Source organism: Heterodontus francisci, chromosome 10 (assembly GCF_036365525.1).
Source record: "Heterodontus francisci isolate sHetFra1 chromosome 10, sHetFra1.hap1, whole genome shotgun sequence".
NCBI classification, from domain to species: domain Eukaryota; kingdom Metazoa; phylum Chordata; class Chondrichthyes; order Heterodontiformes; family Heterodontidae; genus Heterodontus; species Heterodontus francisci.
In genome coordinates, this window is record NC_090380.1 from 44,258,810 (window position 1) to 44,275,921 (window position 17,112).

The 17,112-nt window shown below is 40.9% G+C and overlaps 1 protein-coding gene across 4 annotated transcripts in view; it reads right to left on the bottom strand.

Moving 5' to 3' along the window:
- LOC137374430 (rho guanine nucleotide exchange factor TIAM1-like) overlaps window positions 1-17,112 on the bottom strand; it is a 428,220-nt gene that overhangs the window by 238,952 nt on the left and 172,156 nt on the right. For all 4 annotated transcript variants that reach the window (XM_068040529.1, XM_068040530.1, XM_068040531.1 and 1 more), the window contains 3 exons: window positions 14,385-14,609; window positions 6,416-6,601; window positions 2,486-2,632 (listed from right to left, as the gene is read on the bottom strand). In XM_068040529.1, the coding sequence (XP_067896630.1) occupies window positions 2,486-2,632; window positions 6,416-6,601; window positions 14,385-14,609 (558 nt within the window). The remainder of the gene's footprint in view (window positions 1-2,485; window positions 2,633-6,415; window positions 6,602-14,384; window positions 14,610-17,112) is intronic.

The window sequence follows — 17,112 nt, forward strand, 5'->3', positions numbered from 1 at the left end:
CCAATAACTCAAAATTATCTTTGAATTAGATTTAAATACTTGGAAAAACAAATACTCTTCAACTTTTCCACTGCTTGGATGAATTGTTTTTGTTTTACCTGTGAGTTAAAACTGTGTAATTCACAACAAACAGAGCAGTTGTTAATTTATTAAATATGAAACTTGCCTCGAATAAAGCTTTGAGAATTGAATCTCCAATTTATTTTGAAGTCTTTTGGGGAAAAAAATCTTTCAAATCTTCACAGCATGAGAGAACTTCTACTTTAACTCAGAGAAACCTACCAATGCACACTGAAAAATCCTGTAGACCATACATCCTCAGAGTTTGCAAATATGGTAATAACTCCCTTTAACCGTTCTGGGACAAAAATCAAGCCCAAGCATTTGAAAGGTTCAAGCCTTGAAGTGAAAACTTTAATGAAGGTATGAAAAGACAATTACAATCATGTTACTGTTAAATATATGTATTTTGCTTTTTTGATTAAAAGCTTATTTTGGATATTAGAAATTTCAGTTACTGAAAATAAAGGTAGATGAGATCTTTTTCAAAGTAAGTTTTCACGTGGTTCACTTCCTCCATTTTTTTTTAAACTGTTAAATTCTCCTGACCATTTAGTCACTATTGAGAAGAACTTAGCAGATTTTCACTGACAGTTATCCAGCGACTTTCTTTGCTTTGATTCATACGTTCCTCATCTCCAATTCAAATTTGCTTCTGTTTCACTTTGCGTCAAATCAATGAAGTGTTGCTGCCAAAATGCAACATCATAAAAAAGAAATGTTACATGACAGAAAAATCTTGTTCCTGTGCAGACTTCAACACGCAATAGATAAACAGATTAAATCGGCAACTTGATCTCCAATGATGTGCTGTTCACAAGAAGTCAGAATGCGCAAGTGTTTTATCATGTGAGCTTGATCAGTGCTTATACTACAGAAATGAAACTTCTGTGACTTTGTTGACGATAAGAATATGTTGTGTAGAAGAGAGGTCCTGTGTTTGCAGGATTCAGGACAGGATGTGGGAGCAGTTAAGAGAGCTGAGTAAGTGAACAGCTTGTGAAAAGCATTTGATGGAGGAAACTATTGAGGCTACTAAAAAGTAAAAGTGACTTTCCCGCATTGTGATACATACACAGAGTTATTTAATGCAACTAGCATAATATATGGCATGAGCAAACTGATTTATGTAATATATACCTGCAGTTGATAAAGAAAGCACCATTAATTTTTCAGAACCAATTAAAAATACTTTTCTTCACTATTTCTGAGAACATACCTAGTATAATCAATATCTTTACACTCATAATAAAAGCAAAATACTGCAGATGCTGGAAATCTGAAATAAAAACAAGAAATGCTGGAACCACTCAGCAGGTCTGGCAGCATCTGTGGAAAGAGAAGCAGAGTTAACGTTTCGGGTCAGTGACCCTTCTTCGGAACTGGGTCACTCACAGTTGTGTTCAATTGACTGCACTTGACAATGGTTAAAGTACAAGGCCAAAACATCTTGCACTAATCCTACTTCTACACTAAAAAAGGGAAAAATCTAAAGTGTGCAATAAATGGTATGTACATTTTGTTTTAAAAGACTATCATAGAATGGTGACAGCACAGAAGGAGGCCATTTGGCCCGTTGTGTCCATGCCAGCTCTGAGAGCAATTCAGCTAGTCCCATTCCCCTGCCTTTTCCCCTTGGTCCTACAAATATTTTCTCTTCAGATAATTATCCAGTTCCCATTTGAAAGCCATGATTACATCTGCCTCTAACACACTCTCAGGCAGTGCATTCCAGATCCTAACCACTCACTGCATAAAAAAGTTTTCCCTCATGTTGCCTTTGGCTCTTTTGCCATTCATCTTAAATTGGTGTCCTCTGGTTCTCAACCCTTTCGCCAATGGAAATAGTTTCTCCCTATCTACTCTGTCCAGACCCCTCATGATTTTGAACACCACTATCAAATCTCCCCTCAATTCTCTCTTCTCTAAGGAAAACTGCACCTAGCTTCTGCAATCTATTCCCATAATTGAAGCTCCTCATCCCCAGAACCATTCTCATGAATGTCCTCTGCACCCTCTCTAATGCTTTTATATCCTTCCTGAAGTATGATGCCCAGAATTGGACACAATACCCCAACTGAGGCTGAATCAGTGTCTTATAAAGGTTCACAATAACTTCCTAGCTTTTGTACTCTGTGCCTCTATTTATAAAGCCCAAAATCTTGTATGCCTTTCTCAACCTGTCCTGCCACCTTCAATGATTTGTGCACATATACCCCCAGGTCCCTCTGCTCCTGCACTCACTTTAGAGTTGTATCCTACATTTTATATTGCCTCTCCTCATTCTTCCTACCAAAATACATCACTTACTATATGAAAACAAAAAGCAATATTAAAGTACATAATGTGCATTTTTATATTCTTAGTAAATTCGAAAATTCTTTCTGCATTAAATTGAAATAAGAGCACTAGTACAGTATCCAACCTGATTAATGCTAGGTCTTTCTTTTGCTTTCTTTCTTGAAGTTGTATCCAATCCCCACAGGGAGGAAAATCTGTTCTTCCGCTTGCTTACTGATCGGGAAATTGCCTGAGTTTGGTTTTTCAAACCAGGTTCAGTACGGGCTGCCACCTAAAATAACAAAATCATACTTATTCTGAGACAGTAATAAAAGATTGATTGATTGTTTTCATGTATAATAGGTATCATTCTTTAAATAGAAATTAAATACATAGCCTGTGCAAATAAAAATATACAGCTGCGAATATCAAAAGAATGTATGTCTTGTCACTACATATTGTAGACAGATTTCACAATTGTTCTTTATTACATCCATAAAAACATTTGCCTTTTATTCAATTAAAAGAAGCATTTAAAGAAGTGTTGTGACGAAACCGGTCAAACACATTTCTTTATGGCCAATGGATATAGTGGAAAAAGACCATCTAGTTAAACTGGAATCACATGTTTATGAGTAGTAAGAAAAGTAATCAAATAACAATTGCGGTGACCAACAAAAAATACACAAGCCAAAAAATAAAATCAAAACTAAGAATATAGGGGAAGGGAATTTTCAGATCTGACATTTGTTTAGCATTTAACATTCTACAAGGTTTTTCTTCCATTAAAAAAAAATTAACACTGTATTTTCAGATGATCAGTGTATTTTCCATTTACACTTCCACAAGCAGTAATGACATAACTCTTTTGTGTGCATTTCAAATGTAAATCTGGAGAGGCTGCTATTAATTGCCACCCAATGGTTTTCAAATATCAGAATGACAGCAGTGATAATTCTACCCTTTACACCATGCTGCCCAGCATATTATAAGAACATAAGAACTAGGAGCAGGAGTATGCAATTCAGCCCCTCGAGCCTGCCCCGCCATTCAATACGATCATGGCTGATCTCATCTCGGCCTCAACTCCACTGTCCTGCCCGTTCTCCATAGCCCTTCAACCCATTACTAATTAAAAATCTATCTATCTCCTCCTTAAATTTACACAATGTTGCAGCATGTACCGCACTCTGGGGTAGTGAATTCCACAGACTCACGACCCTTTGAGAGAAGTAATTTCTCCTCATCTCTGTTTTAAATCTGCTACCCCTTATCCTAAAACTATGACCCCTTGTTCTAGAATACCCCACAAGAGGAAACATCCTCTCTACATCTACTTTGTCAATCCCCTTAATCATCTTATATACCTCTATTTGATCTCCTGTCATTCTTCTAAACTCAAGAGAGTCAAGGCCTAAACTGCTCAATCTCTCTTCATAGAACAAACCCCTCATCCCTGGAATCAATCTAGTGAACCTCCTCTGAACTGCCTCCAATGCAACTACATCCCTCCTCAAGGAAGGGGACCAAAACTGTACGCAATACTCCAGGTGCGGTATCACTAATGCCTTGTACAGTTGCAGCAACATTTCCCTGCTTTTATACTCTATTCCTTTAGCAATAAATGCCAAAATTCCATTTGCCTTCCCTATTACCTGCTGTACCTGCATAGTAGCTTTCTGCGATTCATGCACGAGGACACCCAGATCCCTCTGCACCGAAGCACTCTGAAGTTTCTCTCCATTTAGATAATAATTTGCTTTTCTATTCTTCCGACCAAAATGGATAACCTCACACTTATCCACGTTAAACTCCATCTGCCAAATTTTGGCCCATTCACCTAACCTATCCATATCCATTTGTAAATTTCTTATTTCTTTTTTGCAACTTACTATCCCACCTATTTTAGTGTCATCTGCAAATCTGGCTATAGTACCTTCTATCCCTGCATCCAAGTCATTGATATGGATTGTAAATAGTTGGGGCCCGAGGAACGAACCCTGTGGCACCCAACTAGTTACATCTTGCCAACCATAAAAAGACCCATTTATCCCGACTCTCTGTTTTCTGTTGGTTAGCCAATCCTCTATCCAAGCTAATAAATTGCCCCTAACCCCATGTGATCTTACCTTGTGTATTAACCTTATGTGCAGCACCTTATCAAATGCCTTCTGGAAGTCCAAATGTACTACATCTACAGGATCCCCATTATTCATTTTGCTTGTCACAGCTTCGAAGGACTCTAGCAAATTAGTCAAACACTATTTACCCTTCATAAAACCACGTTGACTCTGATGGATTGCGTTTTGACTTTCTAAATGTCCTGTTATTACTTCCTTAATAATGGATTCTAACAATTTCCCAACAACAGATGTTAAACTAACTGGTCTATAGTTTCCTACTTTCTGCCTCCCTCCCTTTTTGAATAATGGCGTTATATTAGCTATTTTCCAATCCACTGGAACCTTTCCCGCATCCAGGGAACTTTGGAATATTATAGCTAATGGATCCACTATCTCTGCTGCCACTTCCTTTAAGACCCAAGGATGTAGGCCATCAGGCCCTCGGGACTAGTTTACTTTCAATCCCAATGGGGTGTGTCCTGCCATTTTTTAATATAATGGATCACCTGTGCCATTGCTCACAGTGAGTTGATTCAAAGGGGCTGCAGAGGTGTGGGAATGATGCAGATGCTGCTGAAAGGATTTGGAAAGATGCTTGCTCAGCACAGCGAAGCATTTCTCATTGATTCATGGAAAATTTGAGCTAATTAAGATTTCTGTGCACAGGATACTTTACACATACGATAAACACATACCAGGGTACAAAATGTTTTTAATATCTACTTGTGGATCGTCTGCATCCTATTCAGGATAATAGGATATACTGTTTTGTAAGGTCAGAGACATTATACCATGCAATATACAATCCATGAAATGCACAATGTAAACCTCTGCTGCTAAAGTACAACTTTGTGTGTCCCTTTAGAACCACAAGGCAGAAGGACAAGGGCAGCAGGCGCCTGGGAACACCATAGTCTGCAAGTTCCCCTCCAAGTCACTCATCTGACTTGGACCTTTTCTGGCCGTTCCTTCAATGTCACTGGGTCAAAAACCTGGAACTCTCTTCCTAACAGCACTGTGGATGGACTGCAGGGGTTCAAGAAGGCAACTCACCACCACCTTTTCAAGGGCAATTAGGGGTGGACAACAAATGCTGGCCTAGCCAGTGACACTCGCATCCCATGAAAAAACAAAAAGAAAATTGGTCTGCCTTCCTGGAGTCAAATTAGAGGCAGTTACTCTTAGCAGATTCTCAGCACAAAGGCTTTCTTTTTATTTTTTTTTAATAAACTTTGAAGTCAATTAGAGGCTTTTTCCTGTTTATGAGGATGTTACTCTGTAAGTAGGAAATGAACAGCTTTCCTTCATACATTTTTTTGCATGTATAACAAATCTCGAATGTGATGAATGCATCTGGAATCGCAAGTCTTGAGTTTAACATGCATGCATTCATCACGCATAAATCCCTCAAAGTGTATGTAGTCAATGGCTAAAATCTCATTTTCATGAAACACCAATAGATCATAACTGAACAGCTCTCTTCTAGTGGAAGGCAACATAGAGTGCCTGGTGTCCAAAATCAGTTATCTCCTACTCTAAGCCAGAGACCACAGTTTCCAGTGCTATAATAAAAGCTTTATTATTCAAGGAAATATAAATGAGAAAAATAATTACACCCAATCTAAGCTTCACACATGCAATCTAAACAGTCTTGTATACTAAATGATCACCATAATCTACTCATCAGTAGTTGGCCCTGAAATTTATTTAGCTCAATAAATCATTTGCAAAGTGCGGTTACACTTGTATCATACAGTTTTCTATCATGTTTAATAAATTATATAGATGAGTATTAAAAAACAAAATTTGGGGATACTTTTGTCAATTTTAAAATATTTACAGTCATTGATGGTATTTTTCCTTAACTTGCAATGAATTATTGCTGGTTCATTGATCTACTAAGGCGCTCCTTTCCTTGTATTTATAATAAAATCTAAATACAAAAAACTCACCAAGGCATGGAAAGAAGACACTGAAAAAATATTTAGACGACCCATAGCATGTTTGGTTGGCCGACTTGCAAATGCAAGAAGTCGTTTCGGGTTTGGTAACTCTCCACCTTGAAGACTTGCCATATAACAACGATGTCGAAAAAGATCAATCTGAAATTGTTCTAGATTTTGTTCCCATAAAAAGATCTGTTTAAAGATGGAAGAAAATGGAAATCAAAATACATTCTTCTTCACTGCCTGACCAACACATATGTACTATTTATATTGTAATGGAAAATTACATGGAGTGACTAGTGTTCAAACTCAGTTACCTCCTTCTGAGAGACAGATGCACACTGTACTGTAAGAAAACCTTTATCAATTGGTAAATAAACATGACATCATTCTACCAATGGATGAAGCATGCAAAAAACGGGCTATTATTCATTGTGACTAAGGAAAATGTTTTCTTAGATTAGATCGCTTTCAAATTCAGCAGTAACTGCATTAAAATGTTGGGCCGTCAAGCACAAGACCCAAGTAAGAATCCCATTTTTCATTAATATTAAGTATACATAAAGTATATACAGTCAGCTATTAAACAATCTTCCACACCAGCTTCACTTTCAGAAATTTCCCATTTACCAAATTTTAGCTGATTTAACGTTAGTCATTCATGTTATCAATGTTTAAAAATAAACATATGATTTCCAAATCAGCCCTAATCTTCAAGCAAGCAACAATTGTAACACTTTTACTCACACTAAACTAAACATTAGTTGCTGGTGAAAGCAATTTACAAAATGAATCAGTCTTACTTTTTTGAGCAACTGCAATGATAGTTCAAATACAATAAATGTTATGCCGGCAAAAAAAGGCACAAATCAAACTAGCGTTTTTTGTGCTAACCAAACATCTTAGATGAATATTGTTACTTTGAAATAGAGTCTAGAAATGTTGATTATTCACTTCCTGACAGCAATCAACATTTGCGAATCAAGGTTAGACTCGCCATTTCACTGGATAAGGCATCAACGTAAGTAATGAAAAGAACTATTACTCCAAGAATTTTTCAGGCAAGATTCATGTGATTCTTTTTTGGTATGATTACAAAATTATCTTTTTGCTCAGTTTAAATTAAGAATTTCAACCAGCAACATCACCTTACCCTCAGTATGTGTTAAGAGATCATCTAATCCACTCCCTTAAGATTCACACACACACACACACTCTGACAGATTTCAAGCTGAACTAAGTTAAAGAGCAGATTCCCTGGAGAGAGATGGGTGGATTCAAAGGCAGCACATGGAGCGAGTAGTAGGCAATGACAAAAAGCCTATATCAGAACGGAAAGCAATTGGCAAGCGGCAGGTTACAGCTGAGGCACTACAGTTAATAGAGTCAAAAATTAGAAAGGGCTTGTAATTCAGATGGAGTGTTCAACTGAAGTTTATTTGTTTTATTATATTTGTTGACTTGCTGTGGAGCATAAACTTTCAAGGTACTGAATGTGCTGAAATGGTTTTCCCTTGTATCTGATTGAAAACAAAATTATCAAACCATTCAAAAAGGAAATATGATTTTATTCCCCTAGTATGTTCAGAACTAAACCAGTCAGTCACATCAAAAACAAAAAAATTTCTATAGATTAATCTTTTGATAACTCAATTATCCGCCTGCTGGCATAGCATTAAGTAGCTGAACAGTCAATACACAAATCTATTTGTAGTCACTGCAACATCTTAAGAAACGAGCACATAAAACACAGCCAATTGTAATGCCGGAATGATTCTGGTACTTAAAGATTATAGCGGCAACATCACATAATTAAACTAGTTTCCATTCGAAAAAGATTCAGAGGGCATACGATCTCGTACTACAAAATGCTAAAAGCATTGGAGGTTGTCGGCAAATTGCTTAACTTGAATTGATGACAGAATTTGGCAGAAAGTATAAAATTAGAAGCCTTCATGCAACAAAGACATTAAAATGATTCTTTTTGTACAGTAAGATGTGTAAAATTAACTCTCCACAGGATTGTCTTCAGGAGTCAGAGGAATTTCCATTTTTTACCCTAAATTGGCCTTTTTTGTCTCTCCCAAGAGATTTTGTGATTGGTGAGTGGGGAGGAAAAGGGCAGATGGAGCTGATGGTGTGTAGAAGGCAAACCATGATCGTATAAGACAGACTCGATGAATCATCTCTTGAGTCTTTGTGGTAGGAAATATGGGTACAAACATAACATGGTTAGTCATGCCTCATGAAACACAGTAATTTTACAACGAAGATACAGAGCTTTCTCACTTGCTGAGACAGGCCTAGGAAAATAACATCTTCTAGTCTATTAAGCTCAGATGACATCAGTTTAGTAAGTATCAGATGGAGTGTCTTAACTAGAGGTACAGAACTGACTAGCTATTGTGGTCAAAGGCTCAAGTGGATGATATCATTTATTATCTGTAATTCTTAGCTAAAGCCCAAAATTTGACAAGCTGTCTAATTTCTAGGCACACCACCCTTTCACGAACCTTGCAAACCATTCAGTTATAATTGTATGCGAAATTCACAAACAGTGCACACTCTTCCTTAAAAAAATAATTTTGCCACTTGCAAGAATCCTGAAATTCATAAGGCAACCACAAGAAAGTATACAAGTACTTCCTATTCTAAAGAGCAGCGTGCATCATGTGCTGAAGCACTGCTGTCACACATTCTGTAGCTGGACCGGTGTGCCTGTGCTCTCACCTCAAGGTGAGCCCATTGTCTTGGGAAATTTTGCGATTGTCAACAAACCTAACAGCTCCTTTACTATGGAGACTCCAGTTCTCCACCTCGAGACTGGATCTTGCTTTAACTAAACTGATTATACTGAGTGGGCATAAGGTCCCACCTTTACTGCCAACATCTCATTAGATGACTGGGTCCAGGAAGAGATGGGGGTGGTGTCATGAATAGGATTATACTCAAACTCTCTAGAGGGGTGAACAGAGGTAATATTTGTAATTTCCTACTACTATTTAAATATCAGGATAGATGCAGTTTTGAAGAGCTGGGCTGAATGTGGATCTTGAGTTTCTTAGCTTTGTAGGAACATTCTTGACAAACATCAGAGGCTATGAAGTTATGATCTACTACTAGATAATGGAGTATCTCTGATGTATGTCTCCCATTGTAAAATTACTTCTGCAATCAGTGTCAAGTTTGAAGACAGTTAACGGAATAAAAACGTTTCAAAAGCCTTAAAATGAACTTAAGTTAATAATCAAAAAATATACTTTTTTTGCAATGCTTACTGCTCACTTGTGGCACAGTGTGGCTTTCGTGCAGAGAGATCGACTATTGACATGCTGTTCTCCCTTCGTCAGATACAGGAGAAATGCCGTGAACAACAGATGCCCCTCTACATTGCTTTCATTGATCTCACCAAAGCCTTTGACCTCGTCAGCAGACGTGGTCTCTTCAGACTACTAGAAAAGATCGGATGTCCACCAAAGCTACTAAGTATCATCACCTCATTCCATGACAATATGAAAGGCACAATTCAACATGGTGGCTCCTCATCAGAGCCCTTTCCTATCCTGAGTGGTGTGAAACAGGGCTGTGTTCTCGCACCCACACTTTTTAGGATTTTCTTCTCCCTGCTGCTTTCACATGCGTTCAAATCCTCTGAAGAAGGAATTTTCCTCCACACAAGATCAGGGGGCAGGTTGTTCAACCTTGCCCGTCTAAGAGCGAAGTCCAAAGTACGGAAAGTCCTCATCAGAGAACTCCTCTTTGCTGACGATGCTGCTTTAACATCTCACACTGAAGAATGCCTGCAGAGTCTCATCGACAGGTTTGCGTCTGCCTGCAATGAATTTGGCCTAACCATCAGCCTCAAGAAAACGAACATCATGGGGCAGGATGTCAGAAATGCTCCATCCATCAATATTGGCGACCACGCTCTGGAAGTGGTTCAAGAGTTCACCTACCTAGGCTCAACTATCACCAGTAACCTGTCTCTAGATGCAGAAATCAACAAGCGCATGGGTAAGGCTTCCACTGCTATGTCCAGACTGGCCAAGAGAGTGTGGGAAAATGGCGCACTGACACGGAACACAAAAGTCCGAGTGTATCAGGCCTGTGTCCTCAGTACCTTGCTCTACGGCAGCGAGGCCTGGACAACGTATGCCAGCCAAGAGCGACGTCTCAATTCATTCCATCTTCGCTGCCTTCGGAGAATACTTGGCATCAGGTGGCAGGACTATATCTCCAACACAGAAGTCCTTGAAGCGGCCAACACCCCCAGCTTATACAGACTACTGAGTCAGCGGCGCTTGAGATGGCTTGGCCATGTGAGCCGCATGGAAGATGGCAGGATCCCCAAAGACACATTGTACAGCGAGCTCGCCACTGGTATCAGACCCACCGGCCGTCCATGTCTCCGTTATAAAGACGTCTGCAAACGCGACATGAAATCGTGTGACATTGATCACAAGTCGTGGGAGTCAGTTGCCAGCATTCGCCAGAGCTGGCGGGCAGCCATAAAGACAGGGCTAAATTGTGGCGAGTCGAAGAGACTTAGTAGTTGGCAGGAAAAAAGACAGAGGCGCAAGGGGAGAGCCAACTGTGCAACAGCCCCAACAAACAAATTTCTCTGCAGCACCTGTGGAAGAGCCTGTCACTCCAGAATTGGCCTTTATAGCCACTCCAGGCGCTGCTTCACAAACCACTGACCACCTCCAGGCGCGTAACCATTGTCTCTCGAGATAAGGAGGCCCAAAAGAAAGAACTGCTCACTTGCTGTGGTCCACTTGATGTTGCAAAGTGAATTAAACATGGCTCGGTATTGGGATGGTTGGTAGCTTCAATTAGAGATCACTGAATTCCTGCCCAATACACTCTTAAAGGTACATGCTACTTTGATTTTCCAACTTGCATATTTTACTTTACCCACAGTATAATTAATGATATATGTCCACACGATCTTGATGGACTAGTGGTCAGATTTCAATGACGTGTCAAACCACAATGACCAGAACCACCTTGCCGCTGCAGCCTTCTTCCGCTTCACAGCCGGTGAGATGCACAGTCTTCCATCATCTGTTCTCCGTTGAGGACTTTTTGGACCGTGCTTTGCCTGGCATCTCCCCTCACCTTGCAACCGTGGGTGGGCCTACCAGGAGCAAGGAGCTTCCAAAGGCATCACTTAAGGGATCGTCAGAGCGCATATGCCTCTCCACCACATCAAGGAGACAATACTTGGAGATCAAGGACAGTGCCCCAAGGTCCCCACGTTAAACAAAGTCACGCGCAGGCTCCTACCAGGGTCCATGATGATATGTCTGCAAATGTATTGAGTGGGAGATCAGGAACAGACGCCTTCAAAATCTGGACCGGGGTCAAGCAAGGTTGCGAGATAGCCCCCATACTATTCACAAATCCAACACAGCCAATTACCGCCCATCAGTCTACTCTCGATCATCAGTAAAGTGATGGAAGGTGTCATCGACAGTGTTATCAAGCAGCAGATGCTCAGCAATAACCTGCTCAGTGATGCTCAGTTTGGGTTCCGCCAGCGCCACTCAGCTCCTGACCTCATTCCAGCCTTGGCTCAAACATGGTCAAAAGAGCTGAACTCAAGAGGTGAGGTGAGAGTGATTGCCCTTGACACAAAGGCAGCATTTGACCGAGTATGGCATCAAGGAGCCCTAGCAAAACTGGAGTTAAAGGGAATCAGGGGAAAACTCTCTGCTGGTTGGAGTCATAACTGACGCAAAGGAAGATTGTTCTGATTGTTGGAGGTCAATTATCTCAGCTGCAGGACATCACTGCAGGAGTTCCTCAGGGTAGTGTCCTAGGTCCAACCATCTACAGCAGCTTCATCAATGACCTTCCTTCAATCATAAGTTCAGAAGTGGGAATGTTCGCTGATGCTTGCACAATGTTCAGCACCATTTGCGACTCCTCAGATACTGAAGCAGTCCGTGTAGAAATGCATCAAGACCTGGACAATACCCAAGCTTGGGTTGATAAATGGCACCACACAAGTGCCGAGCAATGACCATCTCCAACAAGGGAGAATATAACTATCTCCCCTCGACATTCAATGGTATTACCATCGCTGAAACCCCCACTATCAACATCTTGGGGGTTACCATTGACCAGAAACTGAACTGGAGTAGCCATATAAATACCATGACTACAAGAGCAGGTCAGAGGCTAGGAATCCTGTGGCAAGTAACTCACTTCCTGACTCCCCAAAGCCTGGTCCACCATCTACAAGGCACAAGTCAGGAGTGTGATGGAATACTTGCATGGATAGGTGCAGCGCCAACACCACCCAGTACAAAGCAACCCGCTTGATTGGCACCTCATCCACAAACATTCACTCCCTCCAACACCGACCTACAGTGGCAGCAGTGTGAACCATCTACAAGATGCACTGCAGCAACTCACCAAGGCTCCTTAGATAGAACTTTTCAAACCTGCGACCTCTACCACCTAGAAGGACAAGGGCAGCAGATGCATGGGACTATCACCACCTGTAAGTTCCCCTCCAAGCCTCACACCATCCTGATTTGGAACTATATTGCCATTCCTTCACTGTCTCTGGGTCAAAGTCCTGGAACTTCATTCCTTACAGCACTGTGGGTGTACCTCTTCAACAAGGACTGCAGCGGTTCAAGAAGTCTGCTCACCATCACCTTCTCGAGGGCAATTAGGAACGGGCAATAAATGCTGCCCTAGCCAGTGATGCCCACATCCCATCACCAAATTTTTTTGAAAAAGTCTACCTGACAGTGGTTATTCACCTTGCGAATATTTAGCTGCCCTCTGGTATTAAATACCATCTAGATGGAAAACTCTTTAATCTCCATCGTCTCTGTGCCAATACTAAACTGACCACCATAGACATACATGATCTATAGTGTGCGAATGACTGCAGTATTGTTGCCCACTCCACACCAGATTTTCAAGCTGCTCTTCATCTCTTCAATTCCGCATACAAGAGACTCGGCCTGTCCTTAAATGTTGCCAAAACAAAACTCACATCAATCCACACCTGGTCAGCCAAATATTCCACTTCCCATATATATTGAAGGAGGGGCTTTGGAATATGTTGAGTACTTCCCATACCTTGGCAGCCACCTCTTTCAAAAGGCCACCATTGACGAGGAGATCCAACATCGGGGATCAGCTGCGCCAACTTAGCCTTCTACAAACTACAGCAATGAGTGTTTGACAACAAAGACCTCCGCAAGTCAACAAAAGTCCTAATGTACAGAGCAGTTGTTGTCACCAGACTCCTGTACTGCAATGAGACCTGGACTGTGCATCAGTCACACATAAGAGCGCTAGAGAAATTCTATCAGCAATGCCTCTGCCGCATCATCCAGATTCAATGAGTGGACCATTGAACAAATGCTTGAAGCCAGCTTGATAAGCATTCAAGCAAAACTCCTACAAGACCAACTGTGATGGACTGGATACTGTGTCCGGATGGCTGAAAAACGTCCATCCGCCAGGTCCTGTTTTCTCAACTCTCAAATGGCCAGCATTCCAAGGGAGGACAACAAAAACGCTTCAAAGACACTCTGATGCTCTCTTTGAAGCGCGACAGCATTGACATTGATAACTGGGTGGAGCTTGCTACCAATCATTCAAAATGGCGACAACTTGTCCATCAAGCTGCATCATGCTTTGAGTCGAAACGCCTGAATGAGGCAGAGCGGCAAAAGAGAAGGAAAGAAAAGGAAGCAAATCCTGCACTCTGGATCCCACTACCTCATGTGATGTTCTACCCCATGTGCCCAAAGATATGTGGGTCAAGAATCGGCCCAGTCACCTGAAGACCCATGGCAGAAACTAGCAACCTTGAGCAGATGTCACCCTCGAATCGAGAGATAGCCGCTGATGACAATGAATGGTACATAATTAATAGAAGATTTCTAAATTACTAAATTAGCAGACAGGAAAGAAAATTTAAATCATAGATAAAAGTTGTTACCTGATCCAGTATCGTCTTTCGTTTTTTCAGGTCATTAACTGCAGACAGCTGCATATCCCCCATTTTCTTCATTTTTTCATCCATGTCAATTTTCTGTTCCAGCTTTTTAATCTCTGTCTGCAGCAGTTTGACAGTATCTTCTCTGCGATGTTGTCTTGCCAGTGCAGCTGCACAGGCAGAATGAATCGCAGTAATCCAGTTTTCCAGCTCCGTCTGGCTGCATGTCTGCTTGTACATAAATTATTAAAATTAATAATTTTGGAAAAAAGCCTATTAAATGAAATTATACTATCTTGACTGGATCAATCAAAACGGAAACTGCATTTAGAGACAAGATTGCTCAATGAGATCAGCAGAATGAACACAAGAAATAGGAGAAGTAGACCATATGGCCCATTGAGCCTGCTCTGCCATTCAATACGATCATGGCTGATCTTGGGCTTCAATTCCACTTTCCTGCCCACTCCCCATATCCCTTGATTCCCTGCAAGACCAGAAATCTATCTATCTCAGCCTTAAATGTATTCAATGATGGAGCATCCACAAGCCTGTGGGGTACAGAATTCCAAAGATTCACAACCCTTTGAGTGTAGTAATTTCTCCTCAACTCAGTCCTGACTGATTGGCCCCTTACCCTGAGACTGTGTCCCCATGTTCTAGATTCTCTGACCAGTGGGAACAATCTCTCAACTTCTACCCTATCAAGCCCTTTCAGAATCTTATATGTCTCAATTAGATTGCCTCTCATTCTTCTAAACTCCAGAGAATATAGGCCCAATTTACTCAGCCTCTCATCATAGGACAACCCCCTCATCCCAGGGACCAATTCAGCAAATCTTTGTGAAAGTAATGGTTGACACTACCCTTACTGAGTGGCCATTTGCTTCATGTGATCAATCACACTGCTGCCCATTGGATCAGAAACATTGACAAGAAAATATAAGCACATGTGTATGTGAAGACATAAAAGGGGTCACATATCAATTGGAAGACAAGGACAGCATGCAGGACCAAACCATGGGTCCAAATTATAAAACTTTTATTTCAATTATTCGTTCATTGAAATTTCAGAGAGATGCTGGATCTGGATGATAGGAAGCAATAAAACAAAAGTTCTATAATAACTGGGCAACTGATACAAATTGAAAGACCCAAAGAGCTTGGGAAGAAAACACGTAGGATCACTTTACACAACCTGATTCCATAGCTAAAACTGTAAATATCCCCAAAGAAGTAATGAAAAGAGGGTGAGAGAAGTGAAGGCAAGAGAAAAAGAAAGCAAGAAAGACACAAAAGAAAGAGTCAGAAATTCAGAGACAGAAAGAGGCAGAATTAAACCATGTATGCCAAAGTGTGTGAAAAACAGTTATGCTGTAACTCAAAGGTGTGTAGCACTCAAGAGCTATACAAACTACATGGGTTGAATTTTACCAGCCCCCTGATGTCAGGAGTCAGAAGCCTGGAAAATACCTCCGGGAGAGGCCCTCCATGAGCCTCAAAGCCAGGAAAGCCCCGCCCTAGTTTATCGGCAGCGGCGAGGCCACAGCGTGGCCCCCAACACTCGACAAAAAAAAATGTATTTAAATAGATGAATAAATTGTAATGAATGAATAATTACATACTTTTCCACAACGGCCAGCCCACGTTGATATTCCGGCTGGTTGCCGGAAGTCCTGCGCCTTCGATCTCCATTCGGAGATCCAAGGCGGAACACTGGTGGGGAGGGGGGAAGGAGTGAATTTTTCAGGGCGGGGGGGGGGAGGGGTAGCACCAAAAACGAACACGATTGGTTGAGAGGATAGTGGAAAAGGGTTGAAGGTTAAAGTAAAGAAACTGCGGGGCAGAAAGGTTGTGATCGAAAATCTACTTTTTTTGTCGGGGGGGTGGGTGGGGTAAGAGGATAAATAATAAACTGATTCTTCATTGGAGGGGTGGGAGAGGGGATTGGAAGTGTGAATAAATTTTATTTTTTTTGGAAAACGTCACTTTAAACATTGAAATGAAACGGAAGGGCTTGAAGCCCTTTAAAACTGGTGCCAGAACCTGTGCGGTGGTGCCGGGCACCGTTGCCGGGGACAGAGTGCCCGCCCCCTCTAAATCATAGGGAGCAGGCGGTCCACCCCCACCATGGTAATGAGCTGCTGCATGAAATATCGCGGCGACTCCACAGCATGCATCGTGCACGTGTGCCGCACACCGTTTGAAGCTCGCAGCCAAGAACGGTGGCGAGCTATAAAAATTCAGCCCATATTTGACTGTGATTTATTTTCCAACAATCACCAACCCGAGACATATGACCTTTAGATTATGTTAGAAAGAAAACAATAAAAGGTGAAATATGAAATATATGTAACTTTGGTGTGTGGGATAGAAAAATATAAAGCTTCAGGTATTGAACTGGTTATGCAATGTTACAATTAAAATATTACATTATAGCATAGTCGACATTTAAGCTTTTAACTAATTTGTTGCTGTTTATTAACAATTTGTAGAGTAAATGGGAAACACAAATACACTGGAACCTACATTGTATTTATTATTTTTAATCCCAGTCTCACTGACAAGCCTCTACAGACAAACATCTTTGCAGTATTTACTGTAAATCCAATGCTAGCCACATTTTCTCAATCTGTAAACACTTTCTGCATTAATTTTATGACACATAGTGGTCACAGCCCATTTCATAATGGAACTATGTTACAGTAACAATTGACGGTTCTAAGTTTAT